At 51.3% G+C, this 16,832-nt stretch overlaps 1 protein-coding gene across 1 annotated transcript in view; it reads left to right on the forward strand.

The window, feature by feature from the left end:
• The window catches only part of LOC146548461 (uncharacterized), a 47,413-nt gene extending 31,361 nt beyond the window's left edge, over positions 1-16,052 (forward strand). Inside the window, exons 2-12 of the mRNA XM_085263349.1 lie at positions 3,744-3,857; positions 4,677-4,952; positions 5,877-5,918; positions 6,132-6,457; positions 6,656-7,043; positions 7,665-8,390; positions 8,760-9,011; positions 10,866-10,976; positions 14,226-14,536; positions 14,837-14,947; positions 15,857-16,052. Of these exons, the coding sequence (XP_085119475.1) occupies positions 3,744-3,857; positions 4,677-4,952; positions 5,877-5,918; positions 6,132-6,457; positions 6,656-7,043; positions 7,665-8,390; positions 8,760-9,011; positions 10,866-10,976; positions 14,226-14,536; positions 14,837-14,947; positions 15,857-16,032 (2,833 nt within the window). The 3' untranslated portion in view covers positions 16,033-16,052. The remainder of the gene's footprint in view (positions 1-3,743; positions 3,858-4,676; positions 4,953-5,876; positions 5,919-6,131; positions 6,458-6,655; positions 7,044-7,664; positions 8,391-8,759; positions 9,012-10,865; positions 10,977-14,225; positions 14,537-14,836; positions 14,948-15,856) is intronic.
• The last annotated feature ends 780 nt before the right edge of the window (positions 16,053-16,832 follow it).

Raw genomic sequence — 16,832 nt, forward strand, 5'->3', positions numbered from 1 at the left:
TACAGCTGCCCCAACAACAACAAGTACAGCTGCCCCAACAACAACAAGTACAGCTGCCCCAACAACGACTACAGCTGCCCCAACAACAACCACAACAGCCGCCCCAACAACAACAACTACAGCTGCCCCAACAACAACAACAACTGCAGCCCCAACAACAACCACAACAGCTGCCCCAACAACAACCACTACAGCTGCCCCAACAACAACCACAACAGCTGCCCCAACAACAACCACAACAACTGCAGTCCCAACAACAACTACTACAGCTGCACCGACAACAACCACAACTGCTGCGCCAACAACAACAACTGCAGCTCCAACAACAACAAGTACAGCTGCCCCAACAACAACCACAACAGCCGCCCCAACAACAACAAGTACAGCTGCCCCAACAACAACCACAACTGCAGCTCCAACAACAACAACTACAGCTGCCCCAACAACAACCACAACAACTGCAGTCCCAACCACAACTACTACAGCTGCCCCAACAACAACCACAACAGCCGCCCCAACAACAACAACTACAGCTGCCCCAACAACGACTACAGCTGCCCCAACAACAACCACAACAGCCGCCCCAACAACAACAACTACAGCTGCCCCAACAACAACAACAACTGCAGCCCCAACAACAACCACAACAGCTGCCCCAACAACAACCACTACAGCTGCCCCAACAACAACCACAACAGCTGCCCCAACAACAACCACAACAACTGCAGTCCCAACAACAACTACTACAGCTGCACCGACAACAACCACAACTGCTGCGCCAACAACAACAACTGCAGCTCCAACAACAACAAGTACAGCTGCCCCAACAACAACCACAACAGCCGCCCCAACAACAACAAGTACAGCTGCCCCAACAACAACCACAACTGCAGCTCCAACAACAACAACTACAGCTGCCCCAACAACAACCACAACAACTGCAGTCCCAACCACAACTACTACAGCTGCCCCAACAACAACCACAACAGCCGCCCCAACAACAACAACTACAGCTGCCCCAACAACGACTACAGCTGCCCCAACAACAACCACAACAGCCGCCCCAAAAACAACAACTACAGCTGCCCCAACAACAACAACAACTGCAGCCCCAACAACAACCACAACAGCTGCCCCAACAACAACCACTACAGCTGCCCCAACAACAACCACAACAGCTGCCCCAACAACAACCACAACAACTGCAGTCCCAACAACAACTACTACAGCTGCACCGACAACAACCACAACTGCTGCGCCAACAACAACAACTGCAGCTCCAACAACAACAAGTACAGCTGCCCCAACAACAACCACAACAGCCGCCCCAACAACAACAAGTACAGCTGCCCCAACAACAACCACAACTGCAGCTCCAACAACAACAACTACAGCTGCCCCAACAACAACCACAACAACTGCAGTCCCAACCACAACTACTACAGCTGCCCCAACAACAACCACAACAGCCGCCCCAACAACAACAACTACAGCTGCCCCAACAACGACTACAGCTGCCCCAACAACAACCACAACTGCTGCTCCAACAACCACAACTGCAGCTCCAACAACAACAACTACAGCTGCCCCAACAACAACAACTACAGCTGCCCCAACAACAACCACAACAGCTGCCCCAACAACAACCACAACAACTGCAGTCCCAACAACAACTACTACAGCTGCACCGACAACAACCACAACTGCTGCGCCAACAACAACAACTGCAGCTCCAACAACAACAACTACAGCTGCCCCAACAACAACCACAACTGCAGCTCCAACAACAACAACTACAGCTGCCCCAACAACAACCACAACAGCTGCCCCAACAACAACCACAACAGCCGCCCCAACAACAACAACTACAGCTGCCCCAACAACAACCTCAACTGCAGCTCCAACAACAACAACTACAGCTGCCCCAACAACAACAACTACAGCCGCCCCAACAACAACAACTACAGCTGCCCCAACAACGACTACAGCTGCCCCAACAACAACCACAACAGCCGCCCCAACAACAACTACAGCCACCCCAACAACAACAACTACAGCTGCCCCAACAACAACTACAGCTGCCCCAACAACAACCACAACTGCTGCCCCAACAACAACCACAACTGCTGCGCCAACAACAACAACTACAGCCGCCCCAACAACAACAACTACAGCCGCCCCAACAACAACAACTACAGCTGCCCCAACAACGACTACAGCTGCCCCAACAACGACTACAGCTGCCCCAACAACAACCACAACAGCCGCCCCAACAACAACAACTACAGCTGCCCCAACAACGACTACAGCTGCCCCAACAACAACAACAACTGCAGCCCCAACAACAACCACAACAGCTGCCCCAACAACAACCACTACAGCTGCCCCAACAACAACCACAACAGCCGCCCCAACAACAACCACAACTGCTGCGCCAACAACAACCACAACAGCCGCCCCAACAACAACCACAACTGCTACAGCTGCCCCAACAACAACAACCACAACAGCCGCCCCAACAACAACCACAACTGCTGCTCCAACAACCACAACTGCAGCTCCAACAACAACTACAGCCACCCCAACAACAACAACTACAGCTGCCCCAACAACAACTACAGCTGCCCCAACAACAACTACAGCTGCCCCAACAACAACTACAGCTGCCCCAACAACAACCACAACTGCTGCCCCAACAACAACAAGTACAGCTGCCCCAACAACAACAACTGTAGCCCCAACAACAACCACAACTGCTACTCCAACAACCACAACTGCAGCTCCAACAACAACAACTACAGCTGCGCCAACAACAACAACTACAGCCGCCCCAACAACAACAACTACAGCTGCCCCAACAACGACTACAGCTGCCCCAACAACAACCACAACAGCCGCCCCAACAACAACAAGTACAGCTGCCCCAACAACAACAACTGTAGCCCCAACAACAACCACAACTGCTGCTCCAACAACCACAACTGCAGCTCCAACAACAACAACTACAGCTGCCCCAACAACAACCACAACAGCTGCCCCAACAACAACCACAACAACTGCAGTCCCAACAACAACTACTATAGCTGCACCGACAACAACCACAACTGCTGCCCCAACAACAGCCACAACTGCTGCGCCAACAACAACAACTACAGCCGCCCCAACAACAACAACTACAGCTGCCCCAACAACGACTACAGCTGCCCCAACAACAACCACAACAGCCGCCCCAACAACAACAAGTACAGCTGCCCCAACAACAACAACTGTAGCCCCAACAACAACCACAACTGCTGCTCCAACAACCACAACTGCAGCTCCAACAACAACAACTACAGCTGCCCCAACAACAACCACAACAGCTGCCCCAACAACAACCACAACAACTGCAGTCCCAACAACAACTACTATAGCTGCACCGACAACAACCACAACTGCTGCGCCAACAACAACAACTGCAGCTCCAACAACAACAAGTACAGCTGCCCCAACAACAACCACAACAGCCGCCCCAACAACAACAAGTACAGCTGCCCCAACAACAACAAGTACAGCTGCCCCAACAACAACAAGTACAGCTGCCCCAACAACGACTACAGCTGCCCCAACAACAACCACAACAGCCGCCCCAACAACAACAACTACAGCTGCCCCAACAACAACAACAACTGCAGCCCCAACAACAACCACAACAGCTGCCCCAACAACAACCACTACAGCTGCCCCAACAACAACCACAACAGCTGCCCCAACAACAACCACAACAACTGCAGTCCCAACAACAACTACTACAGCTGCACCGACAACAACCACAACTGCTGCGCCAACAACAACAACTGCAGCTCCAACAACAACAAGTACAGCTGCCCCAACAACAACCACAACAGCCGCCCCAACAACAACAAGTACAGCTGCCCCAACAACAACCACAACTGCAGCTCCAACAACAACAACTACAGCTGCCCCAACAACAACCACAACAGCCGCCCCAACAACAACAACTACAGCTGCCCCAACAACGACTACAGCTGCCCCAACAACAACCACAACAGCCGCCCCAACAACAACAACTACAGCTGCCCCAACAACAACAACAACTGCAGCCCCAACAACAACCACAACAGCTGCCCCAACAACAACCACTACAGCTGCCCCAACAACAACCACAACAGCTGCCCCAACAACAACCACAACAACTGCAGTCCCAACAACAACTACTACAGCTGCACCGACAACAACCACAACTGCTGCGCCAACAACAACAACTGCAGCTCCAACAACAACAAGTACAGCTGCCCCAACAACAACCACAACAGCCGCCCCAACAACAACAAGTACAGCTGCCCCAACAACAACCACAACTGCAGCTCCAACAACAACAACTACAGCTGCCCCAACAACAACCACAACAACTGCAGTCCCAACCACAACTACTACAGCTGCCCCAACAACAACCACAACAGCCGCCCCAACAACAACAACTACAGCTGCCCCAACAACGACTACAGCTGCCCCAACAACAACCACAACTGCTGCTCCAACAACCACAACTGCAACTCCAACAACAACAACTACAGCTGCCCCAACAACAACAACTACAGCTGCCCCAACAACAACCACAACAGCTGCCCCAACAACAACCACAACAACTGCAGTCCCAACAACAACTACTACAGCTGCACCGACAACAACCACAACTGCTGCGCCAACAACAACAACTGCAGCTCCAACAACAACAACTACAGCTGCCCCAACAACAACCACAACTGCAGCTCCAACAACAACAACTACAGCTGCCCCAACAACAACCACAACAGCTGCCCCAACAACAACCACAACAGCCGCCCCAACAACAACAACTACAGCTGCCCCAACAACAACCACAACTGCTGCGCCAACAACAACTACAGCTGCCCCAACAACAACCACAACTGCTGCCCCAACAACAACAAGTACAGCTGCCCCAACAACAACAAGTACAGCTGCCCCAACAACAACCACAACTGCTGCGCCAACAACAACCACAACAGCCGCCCCAACAACAACAGCTACTGCTGCCCCAACAACAACCACAACAGCCGCCCCAACAAAAACCACAACAACTGCAGTCCCAACAACAACTACTACAGCTGCACCGACAACAACCACAACTGCTGCGCCAACAACAACAAGTGCAGCTCCAACAACAACAACTACAGCTGCCCCAACAACAACCACAACTGCAGCTCCAACAACAACAACTACAGCTGCCCCAACAACAACAACTACAGCCGCCCCAACAACAACAACTACAGCTGCCCCAACAACGACTACAGCTGCCCCAACAACAACCACAACAGCCGCCCCAACAACAACTACAGCCACCCCAACAACAACAACTACAGCTGCCCCAACAACAACTACAGCTGCCCCAACAACAACCACAACTGCTGCCCCAACAACAACCACAACTGCTGCGCCAACAACAACAACTACAGCCGCCCCAACAACAACAACTACAGCCGCCCCAACAACAACAACTACAGCTGCCCCAACAACGACTACAGCTGCCCCAACAACAACAACTGCAGCCCCAACAACAACCACAACAGCTGCCCCAACAACAACCACTACAGCTGCCCCAACAACAACCACAACAGCCGCCCCAACAACAACCACAACTGCTGCGCCAACAACAACCACAACAGCCGCCCCAACAACAACCACAACTGCTACAGCTGCCCCAACAACAACAACCACAACAGCCGCCCCAACAACAACCACAACTGCTGCTCCAACAACCACAACTGCAGCTCCAACAACAACTACAGCCACCCCAACAACAACAACTACAGCTGCCCCAACAACAACTACAGCTGCCCCAACAACAACTACAGCTGCCCCAACAACAACCACAACTGCTGCCCCAACAACAACAAGTACAGCTGCCCCAACAACAACAACTGTAGCCCCAACAACAACCACAACTGCTGCTCCAACAACCACAACTGCAGCTCCAACAACAACAACTACAGCTGCGCCAACAACAACAACTACAGCCGCCCCAACAACAACAACTACAGCTGCCCCAACAACGACTACAGCTGCCCCAACAACAACCACAACAGCCGCCCCAACAACAACAAGTACAGCTGCCCCAACAACAACAACTGTAGCCCCAACAACAACCACAACTGCTGCTCCAACAACCACAACTGCAGCTCCAACAACAACAACTACAGCTGCCCCAACAACAACCACAACAGCTGCCCCAACAACAACCACAACAGCTGCCCCAACAACAACCACAACAACTGCAGTCCCAACAACAACTACTACAGCTGCACCGACAACAACCACAACTGCTGCGCCAACAACAACAACTGCAGCTCCAACAACAACAACTACAGCTGCCCCAACAACAACCACAACTGCAGCTCCAACAACAACAACTACAGCTGCCCCAACAACAACCACAACAGCTGCCCCAACAACAACCACAACAGCCGCCCCAACAACAACAACTACAGCTGCCCCAACAACGACTACAGCTGCCCCAACAACAACAACAACAACTGCAGCCCCAACAACAACCACAACAGCTGCCCCAACAACAACCACTACAGCTGCCCCAACAACAACCACAACAGCCGCCCCAACAACAACCACAACTGCTGCGCCAACAACAACAACTACAGCCCCAACAACAACAACTACAGCTGCCCCAATAACGACTACAGTTGCCCCAACAACAACCACAACAGCTGCCCCAACAACAACCACTACAGCTGCCCCAACAACAACCACAACAGCCGCCCCAACAACAACAAGTACAGCTGCCCCAACAACAACAACTGTAGCCCCAACAACAACCACAACTGCTGCTCCAACAACCACAACTGCAGCTCCAACAACAACAACTACAGCTGCCCCAACAACAACCACAACAGCTGCCCCAACAACAACCACAACAACTGCAGTCCCAACAACAACTACTACAGCTGCACCGACAACAACCACAACTGCTGCGCCAACAACAACAACTGCAGCTCCAACAACAACAAGTACAGCTGCCCCAACAACAACCACAACAGCTGCCCCAACAACAACAAGTATACCTGCCCCAACAACAACAAGTACAGCTGCCCCAACAACGACTACAGCTGCCCCAACAACAACCACAACAGCCGCCCCAACAACAACAACTACAGCTGCCCCAACAACGACTACAGCTGCCCCAACAACAACAACAACTGCAGCCCCAACAACAACAACAACTGCAGCCCCAACAACAACCACAACTGCAGCCCCAACAACAACCACTACAGCTGCCCCAACAACAACCACAACAGCTGCCCCAACAACAACCACAACAACTGCAGCCCCAACAACAACTACTACAGCTGCACCGACAACAACCACAACTGCTGCGCCAACAACAACAACTGCAGCTCCAACAACAACAAGTACAGCTGCCCCAACAACAAGTACAGCTGCCCCAACAACAACAAGTACAGCTGCCCCAACAACAACCACAACTGCAGCTCCAACAACAACAACTACAGCTGCCCCAACAACAACCACAACAGCTGCCCCAACAACCACAACAACTGCAGTCCCAACCACAACTACTACAGCTGCCCCAACAACAACCACAACAGCCGCCCCAACAACAACAACTACAGCTGCCCCAACAACGACTACAGCTGCCCCAACAACAACCACAACTGCTGCTCCAACAACCACAACTGCAGCTCCAACAACAACAACTACAGCTGCCCCAACAACAACCACAACAGCTGCCCCAACAACAACCACAACAACTGCAGTCCCAACCACAACTACTACAGCTGCCCCAACAACAACCACAACAGCCGCCCCAACAACAACAACTACAGCTGCCCCAACAACGACTACAGCTGCCCCAACAACAACCACAACTGCTGCTCCAACAACCACAACTGCAGCTCCAACAACAACAACTACAGCTGCCCCAACAACAACCACAACAGCTGCCCCAACAACAACCACAACAACTGCAGTCCCAACAACAACTACTATAGCTGCACCGACAACAACCACAACTGCTGCGCCAACAACAACAACTGCAGCTCCAACAACAACAACTACAGCTGCCCCAACAACAACCACAACTGCAGCTCCAACAACAACAACTACAGCTGCCTCAACAACAACAACAACAGCTGCCCCAACAACAACCACAACAACTGCAGTCCCAACAACAACAACTACAGCCGCCCCAACAACAACAACTACAGCTGCCCCAACAACGACTACAGCTGCCCCAACAACAACCACAACAGCCGCCCCAACAACAACAACTACAGCTGCCCCAACAACGACTACAGCCGCCCCAACAACAACAACTACAGCTGCCCCAACAACCACAAGTACAGCTGCCCCAACAACAACAAGTACAGCTGCCCCAACAACAACAAGTACAGCTGCCCCAACAACAACAAGTACAGCTGCCCCAACAACAACCACAACAGCCGCCCCAACAACAACAAGTACAGCTGCGCCAACAACAACCACAACTGCTGCGCCAACAACCACAACTGCTGCGCCAACAACAACCACAACAACTGCAGTCCCAACAACAACAAGTACAGCTGCCCAAACAACAACCACAACAACTGCAGTCCCAACAACAACAACTACAGCTGCCCCAACAACAACAACAACTGCAGCCCCAACAACAACCACTACAGCTTCCCCAACAACAACCACTACAGCTGCCCCAACAACAACAAGTACAGCTGCCCCAACAACAACAACTGTAGCCCCAACAACAACCACAACTGCTGCTCCAACAACCACAACAGCAGCTCCAACAACAACAACTACAGCTGCCCCAACAACAACCACAACAGCTGCCCCAACAACAACCACAACAGCTGCCCCAACAACAACCACAACAACTGCAGTCCCAACAACAACTACTACAGCTGCACCGACAACAACCACAACTGCTGCGCCAACAACAACAACTGCAGCTCCAACAACAACAAGTACAGCTGCCCCAACAACAACCACAACAGCCGCCCCAACAACAACAAGTACAGCTGCCCCAACAACAACAAGTACAGCTGCCCCAACAACAACAAGTACAGCTGCCCCAACAACGACTACAGCTGCCCCAACAACAACCACAACAGCTGCCCCAACAACAACAACTACAGCTGCCCCAACAACGACTACAGCTGCCCCAACAACAACAACAAGTGCAGCTCCAACAACAACAAGTACAGCTGCCCCAACAACAACAACTGTAGCCCCAACAACAACCACAACTGCTGCTCCAACAACCACAACTGCAGCTCCAACAACAACAACTACAGCTGCCCCAACAACAACCACAACAGCTGCCCCAACAACAACCACAACAACTGCAGTCCCAACAACAACTACTACAGCTGCACCGACAACAACCACAACTGCTGCGCCAACAACCACAACAGCCGCCCCAACAACAACAACTACAGCTGCCCCAACAACAACAACTACAGCTGCCCCAACAACGACTACAGCTGCCCCAACAACAACCACAACAGCCGCCCCAACAACAACAACTACAGCTGCTCCAACAACGACTACAGCTGCCCCAACAACAACCACAACAGCTGCCCCAACAACAACAAGTACAGCTGCCCCAACAACAACCACAACTGCTACGCCAACAACCACAACAGCCGCCCCAACAACAACAGCTACTGCTGCCCCAACAACAACGACTACAGCTGCCCCAACAACCACAACAGCCGCCCCAACAACAACAAGTACAGCTGCCCCAACAACAACTACTGCAGCCCCAACAACAACTACTGCAGCCCCAACAACAACCACAACAGCTTCCCCAACAACAACAACTACAGCTGCCCCAACAACCACAACTGCCTTCCCAACAACCACAACTGCCGCCCCAACAACAACGACTACAGTTGCCCCAACAACAACCACAACTGCTGCCCAAACAACAACCACTACAGTTGCCCCAACAACAACCACAACTGCTGCCCAAACAACAACCACTACAGCCGCCCCAACAACGACTACAGCCGCCCCAACAACGACTACAGCTGCCCCAACAACCACAACAGCCGCCCCAACAACAACAAGTACAGCCGCCCCAACAACAACAAGTACAGCCGCCCCAACAACAACAAGTACAGCCGCCCCAACAACAACAAGTACAGCTTCCCCAACAACAACCACAACAGCCGCCCCAACAGCAACAAGTACAGCCGCCCCAACAACAACCACAACTGCTGCGCCAACAACAACCACAACAGCCGCCCCAACAACAACAGCTACTGCTGCCCCAACAACAACAGCTACTGCTGCCCCAACAACAACGACTACAGCTGCCCCAACAACCACAACAACTGCAGTCCCAACAACAACTACAGCTGCCCCAACAACCACAACTGCCGCCCCAACAACAACGACTACAGTTGCCCCAACAACAACCACAACTGTTGCCCCAACAACAACTACTACAGGTGCCCCAACAACTGCTACAACTGCCCCTACAACAACTACTGCTGCACCAACAACAACCACAACTGCTGACCCAACAACCACAACTGCCGCCCCAACAACAACGACTACAGTTGCCCCAACAACAACCACAACTGTTGCCCCAACAACAACTACTACAGGTGCCCCAACAACTGCTACAACTGCCCCTACAACAACTACTGCTGCCCCAACAACAACCACTACAGCCGCCCCAACAACAACAACTACAGCCACCCCAACAACAACAACTACAGATGCCCCAACAACGACTACAGCTGCCCCAACAACAACCACAACAGCCGCCCCAACAACAACAACTACAGCTGCCCCAACAACGTCTACAGCTGCCCCAACAACAACCACAACTGCTGCTCCAACAACCACAACTGCAGCTCCAACAACAACAACTACAGCTGCCCCAACAACAACCACAACAGCTGCCCCAACAACAACAAGTACAGCTGCCCCAACAACAACCACAACTGCTGCGCCAACAACAACCACAACAGCCGCCCCAACAACAACAGCTACTGCTGCCCCAACAACAACGACTACAGCTGCCCCAACAACCACAACAGCCGCCCCAACAACAACAAGTACAGCTGCCCCAACAACAACTACTGCAGCCCCAACAACAACTACTGCAGCCCCAACAACAACCACAACAGCTTCCCCAACAACAACAACTACAGCTGCCCCAACAACCACAACTGCCGCCCCAACAACCACAACTGCCGCCCCGACAACAACGACTACAGTTGCCCCAACAACAACCACAACTGCTGCCCAAACAACAACCACTACAGTTGCCCCAACAACAACCACAACTGCTGCCCAAACAACAACCACTACAGCCGCCCCAACAACGACTACAGCAGCCCCAACAACGAATACAGCTGCCCCAACAACGAATACAGCCGCCCCAACAACAACAAGTACAGCCGCCCCAACAACAACAAGTACAGCCGCCCCAACAACAACCACAACAGCCGCCCCAACAACAACAAGTACAGCTGCCCCAACAACAACAAGTACAGCTGCCCCAACAACAACCACAACAGCCGCCCCAACAACAACAAGTACAGCTGCCCCAACAACAACCACAACTGCTGCGCCAACAACAACGACTACAGCTGCCCCAACAACCACAACAACTGCAGTCCCAACAACAACTACAGCTGCCCCAACAACCACAACTGCCGCCCCAACAACAACGACTACAGTTGCCCCAACAACAACCACAACTGTTGCCCCAACAACAACTACTACTGCTGCACCAACAACAACCACAACTGCTGCTCCAACAACCACAACTGCAGCTCCAACAAAAACCACAACAAGCGCCCACACAACAACAACTACAGCTGCCCCAACAACAACAACTGCAGCTGCCCCAACAACAACTACTGCAGCCCCAACAATAACCACAACTGCTGCCCAAACAACAACCACAACAGCCGCCCCAACAACAACAGCTACAGCTGCCCCAACAACCACAACAACTGCAGTCCCAACAACAACTACAGCTGCCCCAACAACCACAACTGCCGCCCCAACAACAACGACTACAGTTGCCCCAACAACAACCACAACAGTTGCCCCTACAACAACCACAACTGTTGCCCCAACAACCACAACTGCAGCTCCAACAAAAACCACAACAAGCGCCCACACAACAACAACTACAGCTGCCCCAACAACAACGACTACAGCTGCCCCAACAACCACAACAACTGCAGTCCCAACAACAACTACAGCTGCCCCAACAACCACAACTGCCGCCCCAACAACAACGACTACAGTTGCCCCAACAACAACCACAACAGTTGCCCCAACAACAACCACAACTGTTGCCCCAACAACCACAACTGCAGCTCCAACAAAAACCACAACAAGCGCCCACACAACAACAACTACAGCTGCCCCAACAACAACAACTGCAGCTGCCCCAACAACAACTACTGCAGCCCCAACAATAACCACAACTGCTGCCCAAACAACAACCACTACAGCCGCCCCAACAACGACTACAGCTGCCCCAACAACAACTACTGCAGCCCCAACAACAACCACAACAGCTTCCCCAACAACAACAACTACAGCTGCCCCAACAACCACAACTGCCGCCCCAACAACAACGACTACAGTTGCCCCAACAACAACCACAACTGTTGCCCCAACAACAACTACTACAGGTGCCCCAACAACTGCTACAACTGCCCCTACAACAACAACAGCCGCCCCAACAACAACCACAACAGCCGCCCCAACAACAACCACAACTGCTGCTCCAACAACAACAACTACAGCTGCCCCAACAACAACGACTACAGCTGCCCCAACAACAACCACAACTGCTGCTCCAACAACCACAACTACAGCCGCCCCAACAACAACAACTACAGCTGCCCCAACAACAACCACAACTGCTGCCCAAACAACAACCACTACAGCCGCCCCAACAACAACCACAACAGCTGCCCCAACAACAACTACTGCAGCCCCAACAATAACAGCTACTGCTGCCCCAACAACAACGACTACAGCTGCCCCAACAACCACAACAGCCGCCCCAACAACAACCACAACTGCTGCCCCACCAACAACTGCTACAGCTGCACCAACAACAACCACAACAGCCTCCCCAACAACAACCACAACAGTCACCCCAACAACAACAAGTACAGCCGCCCCAACAACAACAACTACAGCTGCCCCAACAACAACCACAACCGCTGCCCCAACAACAACCACAACAATTGCAGTCACAACAACAACTACCACAGCCGCCCCAACAACAACAGGTACTGCTGCCCCAACAACAACGACTACAGCTGCCCCAACAACCACAACAGCCGCCCCAACAACAACCACAACTGCTGCTCCAACAACAACAACTACAGCTAACCCAACAACAACAACTGCAGCCCCAACAACAACCACAACAGCCGCCCCAACAACAACCACAACTGCAGTCCCAACAACAACTACTACAGCTGCACCGACAACAACTGCTACAGCTGCCCCAACAACAACCACAACAGCCTCCCCAACAACAACAACTACAGCTGCCCCAACAACAACCACAACAGCCGCTCCAACAACAACAACTTCAGCTGCCCCAACAACAACCACAACAACCGCCCCAACAACAACCACAACTGCCGCCCCACCAACAACGACTACAGCTGCCCCAACAACCACAACTGCTGCCGCACCAACAACGACTACAGCTGCCCCAACAACAACCACAACAGCTGCCCCAACAACAACCACAACTGCTGCTCCAACAACCACAACTACAGCCGCCCCAACAACAACCACAACAGCTGCCCCAACAACAACAACTGCAGCCCCAACAACAACAACTACAGCTGCCCCAACAACAACCACAACTGCTGCCCAAACAACAACCACTACAGCCGCCCCAACAACAACCACAACAGCTGCCCCAACAACAACTACTGCAGCCCCAACAATAACAGCTACTGCTGCCCCAACAACAACGACTACAGCTGCCCCAACAACCACAACAGCCGCCCCAACAACAACCACAACTGCTGCCCCACCAACAACTGCTACAGCTGCACCAACAACAACCACAACAGCCGCTCCAACAACAACAACTTCAGCTGCCTCAACAACAACCACAACAGCCGCCCCAACAACAACAACTACTGCTGCCCCAACAACAACGACTACAGTTGCCCCAACAACAACCACAACTGCTGCTCCAACAACCACAACTGCAGCTCCAACAAAAACCACAACAAGCGCCCACACAACAACAACTACAGCTGCCCCAACAACAACCACAACCGCTGCCCCAACAACAACCACAACAATTGCAGTCACAACAACAACAATTACAGCTGCACCGACAACAACCACAACTGCAGCGCCAACAACAACAACTACAGCTGCACCAACCACAACCACAACTGCTGCTCCAACAACCACAACTGCAGCTCCAACAACAACAACTACAGCTGCCCCAACAACAACCACAACTGCTGCGCCAACAACTACAACGCCAGGCCCAACAACAACCACAACAGCCGCCCCAACAACAACTACAGCTGCCCCAACCACAACAGCTGCCCCAACAACTGCTGCTACAGTAGCCCAAACAACAACCATAACTGCTGTGCCAACAACTACAACTGCTGCCCCAACAACAAGCACAACAACTACATTCACAACAACAACTACTACAGGTGCACCAACAACAACAACTACAGCTGCCCCAACAACAACTACAGCTGCCCCAACAACAACAACAACTGCCGCCCCAACAACAACCACAACTGCCGCCCCAACAACAACCACAACAGCTGCCCCAACAACAACAACAACCACAACTGCTGCTCCAACAACCACAACTGCTGCTCCAACAACCACAACTGCAGCTCCAACAACAACCACAACAATCGCCCCAACAACAACAACAACTGTTGCCCCAACAACAACGACAACTACAGCTGCCCCAACAACAACCACAACAGCCATCCCAACAACAACAACTACAGCTGCCCCAACAACAACCACAACAGCCACCCCAACAACAACAAGTACAGCTGCCCCAACAACAACCACAACTGCTGCGCCAACAACAACAACTACAGCTGTGGTGACAACAACCTCAACCACAACTACAACAGATGCCCCAACAACAACCACAGCTGCTCCAACAGCAACCTCAACTACCCCAACAACAACCACAGCCAGTACAACTACATCTATAACTACCCCTACAACAACCTCAAGTATCCCAACAACAAGTACAACCACTACAAAAACCTCAGCAACTACCCCAACAACAAGCACAACTACCCCAACAACTACAACCACTACAACGACATCAGCAACTACCCCAACAACAACCACAGCAACTACAACAACATCAACAACTACCCCTACAACAACCTCAAGTATCCCAACCACAAGTACAACTACTACAAAAACCTCAGCAACTACCCCAACAACAAGCACAACTACCCCAACAACTACAACCACTACAACGACATCAGCAACGACCCCAACAACAACCTCAACTGCCCCAACAACAAGTACAACCACTACAACAACCTCAGCAACCACCCCAACAACAACCTCAACTACCCCAACAACAAGTACAACCACCAGAACAACCTCAGCAACCACCCCAACAACAACCTCAACTACCCCAACAACAAGTACAACCACCAGAACAACCTCAGCAACCACCCCAACAACAACCTCAACTACCCCAACAACAAGTACAACCACCAGAACAACCTCAGCAACCACCCCAACAACAACCCCAACAACAACCAGAACTACTGCAAGAACCACTTCCTCTGCCATGGTGAACAACATCAGCTTCCTTACATTAGTTCTGGTTCTGATGTCACATGTACTCAGCTCATATTTGTAACATTTTTAAGTTCACATCCTGAAAATGAAGTAATAAACCAAAGTACATGTGAAGTTTTGAAATTATTAAGTAACCAGGTTGTAAAGCATATTTGAATTCTTATTTATTGTAGTTTTAGGGGGGGGGTTCAGATCAGACATGTTTGATGTTTTCCTCCCTGAGATGTTGTTTGTATGTGTATCATCCAAGCGTGTGATCAGGGGACTAATATTAACAATATTGTGATGTCTACAATCTCAACACTGATCTTATCATTGCACTTTTCAAAACTATCATAAATAAAGTCTCTTTGGATTGATTAATGAGTGTCCCCTGACTGTTTTATGATGAGAATGGTTTCTCTTAATAATACTTTTTCTACAAACCTGTTCACAGTCACAGCGTAAAATGTAGCAGCAGAAAAATGTCACAGAGCATGTGTGAAACAGCACTGCAACAGTCAGTGTTGTTGGCTGTTTCAGGAGGACAAAAGCAGAGAGACACTTGCATTCAAGCTGTGTCTGCACACACCTTTAACCAGGACAATATCTACCATTACTTCACCTGCACATATTTATATGAATGCTGATGTTATCTCATGTCGCTGGCTTATAAAACATCACACTTGCTTTCACTGTGATGGACAGCTTACAAGTAACAAGTTCTATTAAATTATGATGTAACTTCATATGTCTAAGACTTTAGACTGCAGTGTATATGTGGTACCAAAAGCTCAGTTGATCAAACAGTTTGTCTTCACTACAGCTTCATGCAGCTCTCAGACACAGCTGCTCCAACCGCAGCTGCTCCAACTACAGCTACTGTAACTATAACCACCTCTGCTGCAAAATGAGCTTCATCTCAGTAGCTGTGTCGCCAATGTCACATGTACCTCATTAAGATTATTAATGTTGTC

This window comes from Mchenga conophoros, linkage group LG22 (assembly GCF_057382185.1).
Source record: "Mchenga conophoros isolate Kocher_MC1m ecotype Shallow Benthic linkage group LG22, M_conophoros_male_GT1.1, whole genome shotgun sequence".
NCBI lineage: Eukaryota > Metazoa > Chordata > Actinopteri > Cichliformes > Cichlidae > Mchenga > Mchenga conophoros.